The 16,506-nt window shown below is 45.2% G+C and overlaps 1 protein-coding gene across 1 annotated transcript in view; it reads right to left on the bottom strand.

The window, feature by feature from the left end:
• Nucleotides 1–16,506, bottom strand: part of LOC138481266 (fibrous sheath-interacting protein 2-like) — a 2,966,522-nt gene that overhangs the window by 1,284,349 nt on the left and 1,665,667 nt on the right. Inside the window, exon 16 of the mRNA XM_069613320.1 lies at nt 5,201–5,237. Coding sequence (XP_069469421.1) covers nt 5,201–5,237 — 37 coding nt within the window. The remainder of the gene's footprint in view (nt 1–5,200; nt 5,238–16,506) is intronic.

Below are 16,506 nucleotides of genomic sequence, written 5' to 3'. Positions count from 1 at the left end.
GAGTGGGGATTTCTCTTTGCTTCAATGCTCAAGATGGGTTTTGGGCCCAAGTTCATGGATAGGATCAGAGCCAACTACAGAAAACCGACCCTTAGACTGGTGATTAATGGGCAGCTCTCACAGCCGGTGCATGTGGAACGAGGCACTAAACAGGGGTGCCCTCTCTCCCCAATACTGTACGCCCTCCATTTGGAACCGTTCCTCGAAGCGGTGGGCTCCAACCCCCTCATAACAGGACGCCCCTTTGCCAGCGAAGAGCACAAGATCGCAGCATTTGCTGACGATCTGATTCTGTCCTTGACTTGCCCGAGTGCGGCCATTCCGGCTGTGGAGGTCGAGTTAGCGCAGTTTGGTAGTGTGGCGGGCCTGAAAATAAATCCTTCCAAAATGGAGATTCTTAATCTCACATTCCCGTCCCCAGTGTCTCGATCCTTCAAGGCCTCCTCTCCTTATAGGTGGGTGGACCATTCAATTACTTACCTGGGAATAAAACTGACCGCAAGGGTGGAACAATTGTACCAGGCGAACTATCCCACTCCTCCTGGAGGAACTAAAAGGCAAGATGATAGATTGGGGCCCGCTGGCTGTTTCCAGGCTAGGGCGTATTAACACCCTAAAAATGATTGTCCTGCTCAAGCTCCTGTACTTCTTTGCCGCCCTTTCGGCGCACGTTCCCCCGGCATTTTTCAGGTCCTTAAATAAGTTTGCCAGTAGATTTGTATGGGCTAATAGGTCTCCAAAGGTAGCGGCCAAGGTGATGAGAACCCCCACGGAGCGGGGAGGGTTGGCTTTACCGGACTTTAGAGTGTACTTTAGGGCGGCCCAGCTGAAGGTCCTTCGGGACTGGCAAAAAGACGATCGGCGGAAGGTATGGAGGTCAATGGATAGGGCGGTTCTGGGGGAGGATCTTGAAGGGGTCTTGTGGAAGCCAAAGCAGGACAGGCCACATTGATTGTAATGCAGCAAAATCCTGGCCTTGTTGGCCCGCACCTGGAATGAGGCGGTGCAGCAGGCCCACTTAACGACGCACCCATCCCCATACACACCACTATTCTCCAACCCGCAGTTCACCCCAGGTCTCGCTTTCATTGCTTTCCAAGCCTGGCACCAGGGGGGATGTAGAATGTTACGGGATATGTTTGGAGGAGGACAACTAAAGCAATTTGAGCAGTGTAAGTCAGATTTTGGTGTGGGTGAAAATAAAAGGTTCCGTTATTGTCAATTTCGGCACTGGCTTACTCATCCCACCGTTAAGCATGCGGCGACCCGACAGTTGACCCCCTTTGAGTCATATCTCAGTAGGGAAACCGGGAACAAGCACTTGATTTCAGCCCTATATAGACATATGAAGGCAGGAGAGGACCCCCCACTCCGGTCATGCATGAAAAATTGGGAGCTAGCTACTGGATCTCCAATTGAGGAGAGTGACTGGGCTTGGCTGTGGAAGCAGATTCCGAGGTTAACAAAATCCCTCCAATTAAGGGAGATGTGGCTTACGCTGCTCACACAGTGGCACCTAACTCCCGCCAGACTTCATAGAATGTTCCCCGGAGCCTCCCCTCTGTGTTGGAGGCAGTGCAGAGCAGTGGGCACGTGGGCGCATATATAGTGGGAGTGTCCGCAAATTGAAAGCTACTGGGCTGGGATTGGCCTCGCGATAAATCAAGTTCTGGGCTTGGGCCAAAGGTGTACCAAGGGCCTTAAGTTACTGGGCTTGGGGGATTCACTGGCCTCCATTATATCTAAGGCGGCCCGCAAACTCTATGTTATAACACTGGCCACCATTAAATCTAAGGCGGGCCGCAAACTCTATGTTATAATGATGATGGCAGGGGCAATAGTACTGGCTCGCCGATGTAAAGCAAAGGATCCCCCGCAGGACCATGAATGGGTGGCAAAGCTGTGGAGCCTGCTGGCAATGGAGTGGCTCACGTATTCTATTCAAGGGGAGCATTTAAGATTCAGGACAGACTGGGCTTCTCTGCTGAATTATTTGATGGACGGGCTAAGGCAGCGTTGGTGCCCCCGAAGCATGAGACTATTGGGGATAATTACAGATGAGCCCGGCGAGGTGGACTTGTAAAGGAGCATCCTGCTGGGGGCTAGCCCAGCCTCCAGATTCTGAAAGGGGTAGGGTGGGGGTACCCCCCCCCCGGACAGGTGGGTCGCTTTTGCTCTGGTCTTCTCGAGTTTGGGGGTGGGGTTTGAGGGTTTCCATTGTTCTTTGTTGATTCTGTTTTTTGTCTTGAAATGCCAATAAAAACTAAAGTGAAAAAAACAAAATGAGAGGTGGACACAAAGGTATAGTTTTCTCAGCTTCAGACAGGTTTATTAAACAGAAATGAGTTGGATGAACGCCTCTCCATACCTATCCCAAGGAGAGTTTCCCTGCCTAGGAAACTAAAACTAAAGCCAAAACATTCTAAACTGGCCCTATCACTAGTAATGAACAATGAAGAGTGTAAGGAAATGTATCTGACTTAGAGTTGGCAAAAAGGGTTCATAATGAAATATAAATGAGTACGTCCAACAGAAAAGTATTTTCCAAGGAGAAAACCTTCGATCCAGAGTGCGATTCCCTTCCCCTAGATTTTTAGGCAGAATGGCAAAAGTGTCTCTTTCAAGTAACAGTTTCCTAATGTTCAGGTAGAATGGCAAAGGTGTCTTTCTCAAATAACTGTTTCATAGTTTCTCTTTCAAACTAAAATTCTTATGGTTCCTTAAATTAGGTTTAGAAAGTTCTTGTGCAATCAATACATTCCATAACATTCATCTCTTTCTTGGTTTCTTTGCACTGGATTCACAAAAGTTCGAATTCATATGATGCATTTCACAATAGGTTTCCTTTTTACAGCTTTTAGTGGATCTCCTGGTATACTACCCTGGCAGGAATCCTCTCATGGGTTCTTCAGATCCTCTGGTGTAATCTCCTACCAGGTATCTTCCCACAATTCTAAAGTTCACATTCAATTTCAAAGTGCCTGGTCTATTTGACTTCCTCTTTGGGCTTCCTAGATCGCCTGGTATACTCCCCTGCCAGGTATCTTGCCACAGTGTCTTACAACGTCCTATGCTTTTGATGGATTGCCTGGTATACTCCCCTTCAAGGAATCTTTCTCTGGGGTCCTGCAGATCCCCTGGTATACTTCTCTGTCAGGTATCACCCCCGAATGTCAACTGCCTTTAAGTATGCCGTAGTTGTATCACTTTGCTGTGTTTCTATTTGCTTGCTTAAGGTAATACGTTTTCCAATTTTCTCCACATTAACATCTCATACATGGGGTCTTGTCAAGTTCTGTCACAGTTTTTTTTATCTCCTTGGTATTTATTTGCCTAGGGTAAGACTTGCTCCAACTTTCCTCACATTGACATCTCATAGACGAGGAATTGTTAAAATTTTGTCATTGCACTTTATCTTGTCGATATTCAAAAGTTCTTAATTCATCTACTTGTGTACATGCCTGTCGGTATGCCCCGGGGTCCTCAATGCTTCTGGGAAGACCCACCATTACTTTTCAGTGTTCCCGACCTCTGGCGTATCTCTGTGAGGAATTGTCCTGTGTGGAATGGCCTCCTGTGCACTGCGGACCTTCTTCCAGAGTTCTTTTAGCTACGCGCTCTCCTGCCAGCTTCTCGCCATGACCTGGACTGGAGAATCCTGCTTTTTGGCATGGCTGCATCTGCGAAAGCTCCCCTGCTGCTTCAGGCACTCCAACGATCCTCCAGAGGGGCCCACCACGTCTTTCTTTCCTTCTCGCCACTGCGGTATGTGATTCTCGCGTTTGTGAACTGCCACGTAGATGTGCCTGTTCTCTTGACTTCTTTCGGCACGGTCCCAGTGGTTGAAGTGAGCGGGAGTGGTGCTCCTCCACTTTTTAAATTAAGTTTTACTGTTCCTATACTTTGATTTTAAAAAGGAACCGTTCCGGGATGGTTTCATTTTTAAAATAAAAGTGTAGGAAGAAGTTGAAACTTGCACTTCCAGTGCACTACACTGAACGTTCCCTTAAACAGCACCTGTATGTGTTTGGGGGTTTGTATTGTGTCTTTCAGTGCGCTACGCTGAACGTTCCCTTAAACAGCACCTGGATGTGTTTGGGGGTTTGTATTGTGTGTGTTAGAGGGCATGGTGATGGGTTTGTGGGGAGTGGGTGCAGGCCAGCAGGAAACATAGTTTGACTACTTCTTTTCGTACACTTCGACCACTGAGGTCCTCTCCCCATCGGCTTTCTCTTGGAATGCAGATGTCATTGTTCAATGTCCCATGCACTTGTGATGTAACCAGACAACTAGTCTGCATATTCAACTTTGGGTCTCTTTCAATTTGCATCAACTCCTTCCTCCTACTCATCTCAGTACTTGAGCCTTTGTGGGAGTTGAAGTCCCTAGAGTTTATTGGATTTCTAAAATAAGTTTGTTTATGAGTTGTATGTAGAAAAACACCAGAAACAGGAAATATTATGCATGTGTGGTGTATGTTGGAGGTATGAATGGGGTTTTGACTAGAATTGCAATATGCCGTCAGAGGTTTTGGTGTCATAGGTTTTTCAGGAGAAAGGGGGGAATACTGCATCTCTTCCAGTCGAGTCACTACCTCCAAGCAGTCGTCTCCTCCCACATGATCCTCCATCGGATTACAACCCCTAGGTTCAGGATCAGGTAGCTGCTGCTGTCCCCTGGCCACATGGGAGGAGGTCTCTACAGGATTCCTCATAATCTAATATAGGAATATAGAGACTTTGTTTGCAGCGGCTCTTTGCTACAACACAACTTTGCATCTTTTGAACTTTCATATAACTTCAGCTGACAAAGAGAACTTGTTGATCCCTGATCCTGCTTTGTACAACAGAAACAAGCACATCTTATTCAAGCATCCATGGTCTCAAACTAGCTCATGTTCATTACATTCTAAAAGCTTTGCAGCACTAAAAGTGAAATAAGTGCATCCTGTTGCAATCGGTAATTTAACGTATTGAGAGACAGCATAATTAATGGTGACCACAATAAATGAAAATATGGGAAGCAAGGCTTTCATTTTCAGATCTCTTATTGCTAAAAACAGCGGCGAAAAATAATTTAAAGAACACAAAGGCATTGCCAGGGACTCAAGAATGTGATGCTCTATTAAGAACTGAATGATTACTAGAATAAAGTTATCCTTCAACTTAAACAGTGATTTAAAAAATCTTATGATACATACGTCTCCTTGTAGTCTGTTCATGAAAATGCCATCTTGTCTACATAAAAGAATGAGAAATGTTTTACTTTAAAATAAACACGTAAACTACAGTAGAAAATGTAGAAAATGGTATCAGACAACAGAATTCATTTCATTAAAACATGCTTGCATAATATTCTGTCATCATTAACAGTTCATAGTGACTCCAACCATATATTTTTCTTGCACCATCTAAAAAGACAACATTACAGTACATATTAAAAAACAATTTGGGGTGGTGCAAGCTGCAATCCTGGTTGGCTGTGCCATCCATTATCTCCTATGAGAGGCTCCATCTGCTAGGTTGCTGTGCCGCAAAAGCAGGGAGACAGTTTAGCTGCCATGGAAACCCGAAGGAAAAACATGGCTGAGGACGGGAATATCCACACAGAGAGAATGGATATCATGCTGAATAAGACAAGATCGAAAACCAAGAAACAGAACCAAGAACATAACCCCACACCCAACGAACAGAGATTGTTTCTCCTATAGACAATAAGGCAGTATACATTGAAACCACACTGAGAACACAGATGCCCACCCCACAGAAAGTGAGGGCAATCCGGACAAAGACAAACAAGAAGGAATCTTAAAAACAAAAATGTAAGACACAATTCAAAATTTCATGGGAAGGAACTGAAAGAAATCATACAGTTAATTTTGAGAATGGTAGAAAGAGAAACCACACCCAAAATGTGAATCAGTGTATTTCACTGAAATTGCATCTGTCAAAAATAGCACTTGGAAATTCTAAGGACTACAATCCCTAACCTTCATAGACAAAACTATTACAGACGGTATAAAAAAAACATTCAATCATGACCTTATTTAATCCTCGTATGCGAGAGATGGCATAGTAAATAAGTAACAATTTGGTGTTGTAACGTATATCGGGAACTCAGCATATCCCCAATGAAGAATGTGGAAAGAATAAAAAGAGACACCCAAGGGAATTGAAGGTCGGGTACAAAGAGGAAACAGTAAAATACATTAAGCCAGTAAAAAGATGTGCAACTCACCTATCGATCTGTCTATCTAAATACGTTTTCCACCAGAAGAAAATAGCTAACCGTATGCACTCCACATACCATCAACTGAATCATCATACTGAATCCTTTGCTTGCAGGCCCAGGGCAAAAAACACATATATGAAGACAACTAGAAAAATAGAGTTCCTTCCCACAGTCCTTACAGATGAGATGAACACAGACTAGGAGACAGCACTCCTTGCGTGAGCCCAAATATAAAACAAAGACATAGCTACCACCACAAAGTAAACAACTTCTGTAAAATAAACCTCATAACTATATGCAAAACATTCACCTTACTCATTATAAATGGTAGAACATAAGAAAACTCAATGGAACAATGTACATTCAGTAGCTCAATCTGGAGCAGCATTTTAGATTATGTCCTCAGAGACATACCAGCACATATGATCAACACATGTGTAGCCAAACCACAAAGTCACCTGTCTGACCACAACCAGATGTTACAACACATACAAAGACAAACGACAGACCAAATGGATAACACATCCCCACACACACACTATACAGACAACTGCATAGCTCTATTTGAGAACGCCCTCCTGAACAGGGTGCTAATAAACCTGGTAGACCTCTTTCTCTGTACAAATGACACCACCAATAAGGATGTACTGGACCAAGCAGTCAAACACTTAACAAATATATACAAAACATTATTAACCAAGACTGTCCCATAACTTTAGCAGGCACAAAAAAGTAAATTCCAAAATATCTGGTTTAAATCAGAATGCAAGTCCCTACACAACAACCGGAGAGCCCTATCCAAACAGGAACATAGGAACCCTGAAAACAAAGCCCCAAGAACAAACTATAGGAGCACACTGCAGATTCAATGCACCCTCAAAGTGGAGCAAATCAAGATTTGAAGAAAAACTACTATCTGAAATACAAGAATCACTAAAACAAATACATTCTGGGAGAACTACAATAACCTTATTGGGAATAATCAAAGAAACAACCAATGAAACCTAGAAAATATAATTCTGATTTTTAAAAAAAACGCCTAGGACCTCTTTAGTGATACAACAGGAGCATTTAACATGGACCAAACATGAAAAGTTACTCACTGTAGTGACTGAAGTACTCCTAGTCCATAGTCCCCTTTCCTCCATACTGTGTGGGTGTTCCGGTGCAGGGACGGGACCGGTACCATTTTGCCTTGCAAACAATGCTTTCCCTTTAAATTTAGAGTGCACTAGGGCACAGCCATGGGCATAACCACACCCCGCCAGCCCAGTCCACCGACACCTCACCTAAGTCCCCTTTGTAGCATCAGACTCGAGGACTCGTATAATAGTTATCTATTTTAGGGGTGGTGGTGGGTCTTATGGAGGAAAGGGGACTATAACTCCTACGTCCTGTCCCCTTTCCTCCATATGTGTGTGTGATTCCAACATACCATTTTCCAGGGAGGAGGCAAATCTATTATGAAGTATTGGAGAACAGGTTTTGGAGCACTGCCTGTCCAAAGGCCGCATCTGATCTTGCACTAGTTTTGAGGCAATAATGCTCACAGAATGCTAAAGGTGATGCACGTGTGGCACCCCTACTTATGACATCTGTGATGCTCGAGCTAAAACATGGCGCTGGTGCGCAGTGCATTCTAGGGGCACTCAGAGCCATAATGGATATTTATCCATGCCTCAGTGGAAAGCTGCACTTGCTTTGCGAAACAACATGTTTTCAACGTTATTCGCTGCTGGGCCTGGGATGCAGGCCTTCTCAGCCAAGGACACGGCGCTGGGAAAGCTAAGATCCGCAGGTGCCGGCTGGTACCTGATAACAAGGTTTGTTGTGGTTTGCTATGCCCGCGCCAAGGTTTCGAGATGAGTTAAAGAACTGTTTTCCAAGGCGTTTTTTAGGAGAGGGGAGCACTTTGCTCCTTGAGGTTACTGTCGGTTGACCCAGCTGGAAACCAACGGTCACTCATCAATGCGCAAGCGCTATTGCAGAAGGTTTGAGAAATTGCCACCCCTTTTTAAGGAGTGCATATATGTGGAACCCCGCAACGGTCAGACGGGATAAGCACAAAGACCTCAGTCGGAGGGGGTTGCCTTGTTCCGACATACCTATGGGCTGTTGTGCTCTCGGCCTGGCTGTTACTGGGGTCTTCTAGCCGCTTCTGGCGAGATGAGGGATTCAGTTACGCCCATGGTGATGTATTCTTGCTAACTTACTATCTCTTCTGTGATTTATCTGTGATTTATTCCTGTGTTATCACTTACTGCTTATGTATGTCTAATTATGAATAAATAGCCGTATAAGTGCTACTTACTCTCTAAGCATGCGTGTGGTTGTAAGTCATTGCGTCATCTGCGTTCAAAGTATTGGCTCTGCAACTGCATTGGTGATAAATGGCTGTCCATGCACTCTTGGCGAGCAATACAACATCCTAGGGGTTACCAGACATTTGGTCGAAAAAAATTGGTCGACCAGACAAATGGTCGAACCAATTTGGTCGAAAACCAAATGGTCGAATTTTTTTTTTTTTATTTTCACCTTTTTTTTTTTTTTGGGGGGGGTCCCCCCGAACCCCTTTTTTTTTCTAAAAACCCATTTTTGTAAAAAACGAAAACCCGAAAAATAAATATATAATTTAAAAAAAAAATTTGACCATTTGGTTTTCGACCAAATTGCGTTGACCAAATGTCATTCGACCAGTTTTAGGTCGACCAAATGTCTGGACACCCTATGGTACATGTCTCTGAAATGCCACAGCAGTGGCTTTAGGCCTGACTATATGTGCCTGCATTCCTGTTGGCAGCTGTATCCCTTGTAACGTGGAGGATTCCGAAATAGCCACTACCATCCATTTCGCTATGGATGCCTTGGATGCTTGAGACCCTGGAGAGGAACCCCCTAAAGTGATGAAGAGGGCGTCTGATTTTCTGAAGTGCTTGGTCCAGACCAAGTAGAACTTTAATGCTCTGCGTACATCTAGGCAATGCAACACTTTTTCTGCCTCTGAAGTGGGATTTGGGAAAAAGGCTGGAAGTACTAATACCTGTTTCAGATGAAAAGGCGATACCACTTTAGGAAGGGCACCCGGATGGGTTCTAAGCACCACCTTGTCTATATAAAATACTGTCTATGGCTCCTTAGCCACTAGTGCTTGAATTTCACTGACCCTGCTAGCAGACGTCAAAGCTACTAGAATAGTGATTTTCCATGTGACCAAATTTAATGTCGATGGACGACATTGGTTCAAATGGCTTATAAGCTAGTGATGCTAGCACAATATTCAAATCCCATACTGGATGAGGACGCAAAACCAGGGGAGACATTCTTGTAAGACTTTGTAGATGCCTTTTGACTATTGGGTGAGCTGACAATAGCAGCAGATGCTCATAATTTCTGTTTGCGCCTATGGCCACTAGATAGGTCCTGTATGTAGGCACCTGCACCCCTGACTGGCAGACATCCATTCCAAGGAATATGGAATGCATCCCCCAGAGATCTTGCACCATGACTTCTCCATGAGGCATAGAGTACGTATTTGGTGTTCTCCTGTGTTCCGAACAGTTCGACCTGACCCCAGCATTTGAACACTCTGCTGAGCACTATACGGTTTAGTTCCCATTCGTAGGATGTGGAGCCCTGCCTGCTTCTGTGTTCTCCTCCCCTGGAAAATGCATGGCCTGGAAGTCAATGCCCTTGCCCAACACCCAGTTCCAAGTGTCTACTGCTAATGTGCAGAGAAGTGGAGACCTGGTTACACCCTGCTTGTTTATGTAGTACATTGCTGTGGAACTGTCTGTCCTGATGAAAACAGCTTTGTTGTTTATGATGTGCTGGAATGCTCTTAGTGCTAGTGCAATCGCTAACAGTTCCAGATAGTTTACGTGGAATTTCTCTTCCTCAAAGTCCAATTTCCCATGAATGGTAAGACTGCCTATGGTCCCTCCCCAGCCTTCCATGGAAGAATTTGTGGTGATCATTGCCGCATGCAGGATTTGATGCAAGGGAGCCCCTTTGGACTCCTGCTTCCACCATAGGAGGTCTTGTTGCAGAGAGGGGGGAATGGAGATTTTGTCCGATTGACTCCCAATTTCCTAGTCTCATGAGTTGGCTAAATGAATCTGAATTGCCCTCCTCTTGAACCTGGCCAGTTGAACTGTGAGGACACAAGAAGCTAGCAGCCCCAGAAGATGCTGGTACCACCAAGCTGATGCTGAATGTCTCACGATAAAGTGATTGACTGCTGAAACAATATCCCTGAATATGTCTAGGTAGGGAATATCCTGTTTGCTACAGTGTCCCACCTTATTCCTAAAAATACCAAATTCTGAGAAGGTGCTAATTCTGACTTCTGAGGATGATGGAAACGCCCAAGACGAATAGTATCTGCATCAGTCGGTGGCAATAGGCTGTCACCTTCAGTGGGGAACTGGCCTGGATGGCCTAGTCGTCCTAGTAGGGATATACGTGTTGCCCCTCCATTCTAACTACAGCGGCAAAAGCATTTGTTATCTTTGTGAACACACGTGGAGCTGCGTTCATTCCAAATGGGAGCCCTTTGTACTGAAAGTGATGGCCCAAACCGTAAATCGTAACATTTGCATGTGCAGCTGCCAAATAGGGCAGATAAGTGTCCTTCAGGCACAGAGAGCACATCCAATCTCCCGAGAACCTTGGCTATGTGAGCTGGTGTCACCATCTTGAATTTTTCTACAGGGAGGAAAAGGGTTAGGTACGATAAATCTAGAACTAAGCTCAGGCCAACAAATATTCTCGAGTAATAGCCCAGACCCTCTTGCTTCTGTGGGACTTTCTCCACTGTTTGATCTTGGATCAGCTTGATCATATCCTCGAGGAGAGCTGGCGATCCCATTTGCAGGAGGGGAGGGGATGCCAGATGGCGGGCAGGAAGCAGGAGTCGAAAACCAGCGGAAATGATTGATCTGAGCCACGGGTCTTGAATAAGGTGTTGACAATCCAAAACATGCTAGGCAAATCCGCCCCCACATGGGTGTTCTGGACCCAGACGCTGATCTCCTTGATTTTTAAGATCTGAGGCTTGGGAGGAGGAGGGGGACGGGAAAAACCCCTTGTTTGCTGTATGTTGTTTTATACAGTGCGTACTGGGCAAACAATCAGGTTGCCTGGTTCTTCTGTCCTGAAAAATGAGGAATGGGGCTTATGCTCAGACCTTTGTTGAGAGCTCGAAAATTGCTTTGGCAATGGTTTGGACAAGATCGCCAATGACTTTGCTGTCTGTGTACTTGTCTTCTTGGTTAATTACTCACCTGTTGAGGAATGCAATAGATCAATTCTCTCAAAAGGGAGATCTAGTATCGTGTCCTGTACGTAAGTCGTATACTTAGTGGCATGGCTCCACACACACACCTCCTCATATCATTAGCAACACACATGACCGTACTGGTGACGTGCAATAATCATGCTTCCAGGATATCTTGGGGAATCACCTTTGCTTTTGATAGACCTGCTTTAAAGACAGCTTGCTGTTCTACTGGTAGATCAGGCAGAAAATCCCCTATTTTGCACCATAACTTCTGGTTTGCTACTGCAAGCAGTGTGTCCACATTAGCCTGCCTGAGATGCAAACATGCATTCATATATACTTTTTTCCAAATGATTCCAAGATCTTGTCCTCTCTTAATAAACAGGCTGTTGCCGATGATGCAGAGGGAGAAGACCCCGCTGATGGCTTTGAGTAAAGAGAGCCGTGGCTACAACAGAAGAATGCGGTTGAGGGTGCAAGGCTAATAGCATATTTTCACCCTCCTTTTCTCTGAACTTGCCATCCAAACATGTGTTTTTAGCTAAGGTGGAGTGGGGCTTAAGCCACAGCTTTTCTGCAACCACCAAGACATCCTTTTGTAAAGTAATACCAGACCGGTTAGTTTGTCTGAGAGATAAAATCGCAAATAACACCTCTGCTTCTTGCTGTTGCTGGTGAGGTACAGGCACATCGAAAGATTCAGCCTGACCGGACATGTGGTCATGAAATGCATTGGCTGAGTATGGCGTATCTTCTTCATCTTCTTCATCCTCTCCATCAATATCTCAATGGGCAGATTTTACTCCCCGAGCATCGGGCACTGTGAATTGTATCAAGTGGCTCAATGGGCACAGTAGTGGAGCCAACAGCTGCACCGGATGAGGTGGTGGAGGAGGTGGTGGCGAAGGCGGTGGAGGTGGTGGTGGAGGATGTGGAGGCATTGGAAACAAAACGTGAGGATCTGGCTGAGACCCCATGGCTGAACCTGTGGAATGGCCTCAGAGTTCAAATTCTTTAAGATGCCCGTCATCTGTTGGGACTTCATCAACAACCTAAAATCGGTTAAAGAACCACTCCACAGATGCTGCTTGAGACCAAGATTGCCTCTGTGATGGAGCTGGCATAGCACAGCTGTTGGTGTATAAGTGGCAGAAGCCGTTGGTGTATAATTAGTTGCAGCAATTGGTGTATAAGTGGAAGCAGCTGTTGGTGCATAAGTGGCAGTAGGCTTGTCTGACATTTGTCTGGTGTGGTAGAGTCCTGACTCAGATCTATACACAGATGGTACGGATAAACTGTACACAACGGCGAAGGAGGCCACTCGCTTAAGTCTTCATAGTCTAATGGTGGACGACTGCCTGGCTGCAAGGCACACTCTGAGGCAGATGAACCAACTGAACATTGTGAGTCTTTCCCCGGGTATGCCCTAGTGTATCCACTTGTTTGGTCGCCATAAGTGGGCAAGGTCGCTCTGGGATACATGGCAGGCTGTTTGCTCGGAGTAGAGCCCGGACCAGTAGGCTCTTTATTGCCCTCAGGATGTATCTTGGTACTGTAAACAACCTCAGACATGGATCCGGGAGTTTTAATGCCCTCAGGCATATGCCTGGTGGTCTTATTGTGTATAGGCTCACCTTTAGGCCCATCAGATGACTCCTCAGTATGTGTACCAGTAGCCCTAGGGGCTCAGGCACATCGCTGCTGTGAGAGTTTTAAGAAACCCTCTCACCCGGAGCACGACCTGGGAAGGAGTCTGCGCGCTGAGGTGGAGTGAAGACATGACTTACCTGCTTCTTGGACTTTGCCAAGTGAAGGCCTTGAGGTGTTCCCGCTGGGACCTTGAGAAGATTTCAGTCCACCACGCAAGACAGTTCTTCAACGACCACGGAGTCAAAGCGTCACATGCTGCACAAGAATCCCACCAGTGTTCAGACCCTAGACATTCTTTTTTTTTCCAAGTCTTTTTATTAAAGATGTTGTCAAAGGTACAGGTATTCACATGCTTCTCATACACGCAGTCAGTAGACACCATGCAGGGGTAAAGACCTGTAATACAACTTTTCTCAGCGTGTGAACGTAATCGAGACTATACGCTTTCCCCCCACCCCCAACCTCCATTCCTTTGGACGTGCACATGTCCTGGTAATATCTGGCATGTGCAGTCTGGGGTGGCAGATTTATTTTCGCGTGTTGTCGTATCATTATGTGGGTCAGGGTCTCTACGACGGCCATTAATGCTCAGAGGTATGGGCCCACCAGTTCCCACAATCTGTCTCCTCTGGTGGGGTTGAGTCTTGCTGTCTCTTAAAAGCTGCCCTCTCAAGTCTACAGGTCTTGGAGAGTGCAGTGAGCCATTCGCTATGAAGCAGTGGTTGTTAGGGAGAATTCTCATAAATGGCTCATTTCCCTTACCTACTGAGTCCCTCAGCAGCTCTGCTGGATTTCTAGGATTTATTTTTTTCACTTGGTAAGAGTATGAGCCTTTTATCCCACTCTTACATGTGTTTTGCTGTGTGTGTTTTACTTTTGGTGTGATCTTGGGCTATGAAGCCTCACCTAATCCATAGGCATCATCTTTGTAATGTGTGTTGCACAGCACCTTCAGTTCAGTGACACAGGGTTGTCTTTTAGACTTCCCACTGACTCAATTTTTCTGGGACTGACTACTGTCCCCCAGAAACATGTAAAGTTACCATTAACTTTATGTAGTCTCTTTAAACCATAGACCTAGTACACCCCATCTTCCTTGGAGTATTGGAAATGGTTAATTCTTATCCCTTTGTGTGTGTTTCTCTTGGAGCACTGTTCTGCTCCCTTTCCATTAAGACTTGGCTGGTGGCAGTGGTAACTCTCCTATTTTTTCTACCGCGGTTATCTTAAATAACCATGTTATTGTTTAAGGCTATCTTGGTAGCCTCAAACTTAAACCTGCTTGACCATACTGATTTTAATATTGTTCCGGCTGGGTTTAGTCACTATTTCTTCTTGGAACAGTCTTTCTCCTGTTCGTCTCTGCACGCCAAACCAGATTTGGTTCCTTTGTTCACCGTCTTTTCGCGGGCTTCTGCACAGAACCCCTTCTTTAGGCGCCTGAAAGTCTGGGTAGGCAGGAGGTGAGGGAAGGGTCTTAGGACCGCTTCCATGGGTTCCCTTGGTAACCCAAATCGCACTCCTGTTTGATTGGCTAGGTGACTGTCCGGCCGGGACAGCCACCCTACTGTGTGATTGACAGCCAGGCTGTGTGAATGGGAGAAAACTGCATAAAAAGCAGGTCTCTGGGTCTGGAAGAGCAGAGTTGCCACTGGAACGAGAGAACCATAGAGGAGCTGACAGAAGAGGACCCCTACAACGACTGAACCGACCGGTGAAGCCGTGCTGCAGGTCCAAATCTTCAGACTCCAACGACAGAGAGGATCTTCCAAGAATCTTCTTCCCTTGAGCTGGTGGGACCAACCAGTTCACTCAAACTCCAAGCCAGGACTCCCTCCTCTGGTCGAATTCGCTGTACAGAGCTACAGTGGGCCAGATAGCCAGGAAGGTCGGACCCTGCTTGGGTTTTAAGGAGCACACCTTTTATTTGTTGCTTTGCTCCGCTGCTGGTTTCTTCCCTGGGTAGTGCAGTAGCCTCCAGTCTTCCTACTTCGTGTCAGTCCGATAGTCGCTCAAGAACCGTGAGCCTGCTGGAACTACCAGGATCTTCCGTCGCAGCTACAGCTTCTTCTCCATTTAAGGTACTGTTCAACATCCGGTTGTTCGTTTTGTCCAGCCGCGGTGAAAGTGTGTGAAATCTTTCTCCAATCCGAGGGCTTGTCCTTCTCTACTCTTTGAACTAACTTTTCTGCCGACCAACTTTGTCCAGAACTCTTGGCAAAGACTTAACCGCAAACTCCCCTGAACCGTGTGATCTTGAGCAAAAGACTTTTGCCCTATTGACAAGCCTATTTGATTTGATCCTATCACTGGAGTTCCTCTTTTTAGATTGCCCTGCTTACTTACCTGTTGGTACTGCTCCATTTCCGCCTAATTTTGTCTTTCCATCCCTTTTTAATTAACAGAGTGCCATTTTGCATCCACTTCATGTTTGTGAGTTTAACTTGTCTGTCAACTTTTGGGAGTGGTGTATTAAGAGTGTGATTTTTGAAGTGCTTCACTTTAGTGAAATGTTACATAACTAAAAAAGTTAATAAATGTACATTCTTTTACTTGGAAACCTTGAGTCAGTGTTTGCTTGAATCATAGTAACTGCTGTCCTTTGTGCAACTAGCTAATACTACTCACTTGCTCTTGAGATAAGTCTGGCTGCTCAGTCATTGCTATCACTTTACTGTGTAGTACAGGATTGTACCAAAGGTCAATGTGTGCTGCCAGTTGTAGTCCTAATTGTGTGTAGTGTTACCAAAGGGTACTGCATATAATTCTGCCTAACACTGGGGTATAGCGGTGAGGATCAAAGTATAGTAATTACACTTAGAGTGCTGCTATTACCTTGAATCAACTAACCACAAGGCTAACATCACTAAAACGCAATATTAATCATGTCTGATATGGAAAGTCACAGTCAGGAGACCCTCCTGAGTTACACTGCAGAATATCTAAGACATCTGTGTAAAGAAAGGAAACTCTCTGCCAAAGGCAAAAGGTCTGAATTGATTGAAAAGTTGTTAAAGAACCAAAGTCTGGAGAGTGGATCTGAAATACCTGACTCTCTAGCAAATGTGGAAAGCATTGAGGATGATAATGTATCTGTTAATGATGAGTTGGAAGAGGCAGAGATGTGTCTACTAATGTAGGCCTCACTGCTCCCTTGCATGCTCAGCAACCTCTACCCTTGTTCACTGGGTACCCCACAGGTCCTACACTCAGTCCTGAATTCATTGCTCTATAGAAAATGAGGCTTGAATTGGAATTCCAATGTTTAAATGCTCAAACTGAACAGAAGCATCAAGAACTTAAGCTCAGAGAGATGGAGTTGAATCATGAACTAGAAATGAAAAGAT

Source organism: Ambystoma mexicanum, chromosome 5p, assembly GCF_040938575.1.
Source record: "Ambystoma mexicanum isolate Mex_15411 chromosome 5p, UKY_AmexF1_1, whole genome shotgun sequence".
Taxonomy (NCBI): domain Eukaryota; kingdom Metazoa; phylum Chordata; class Amphibia; order Caudata; family Ambystomatidae; genus Ambystoma; species Ambystoma mexicanum.
The sequence above is the reverse complement of the archived record's forward strand: the minus strand, read 5'-3'. Positions and strand labels throughout refer to the sequence as shown.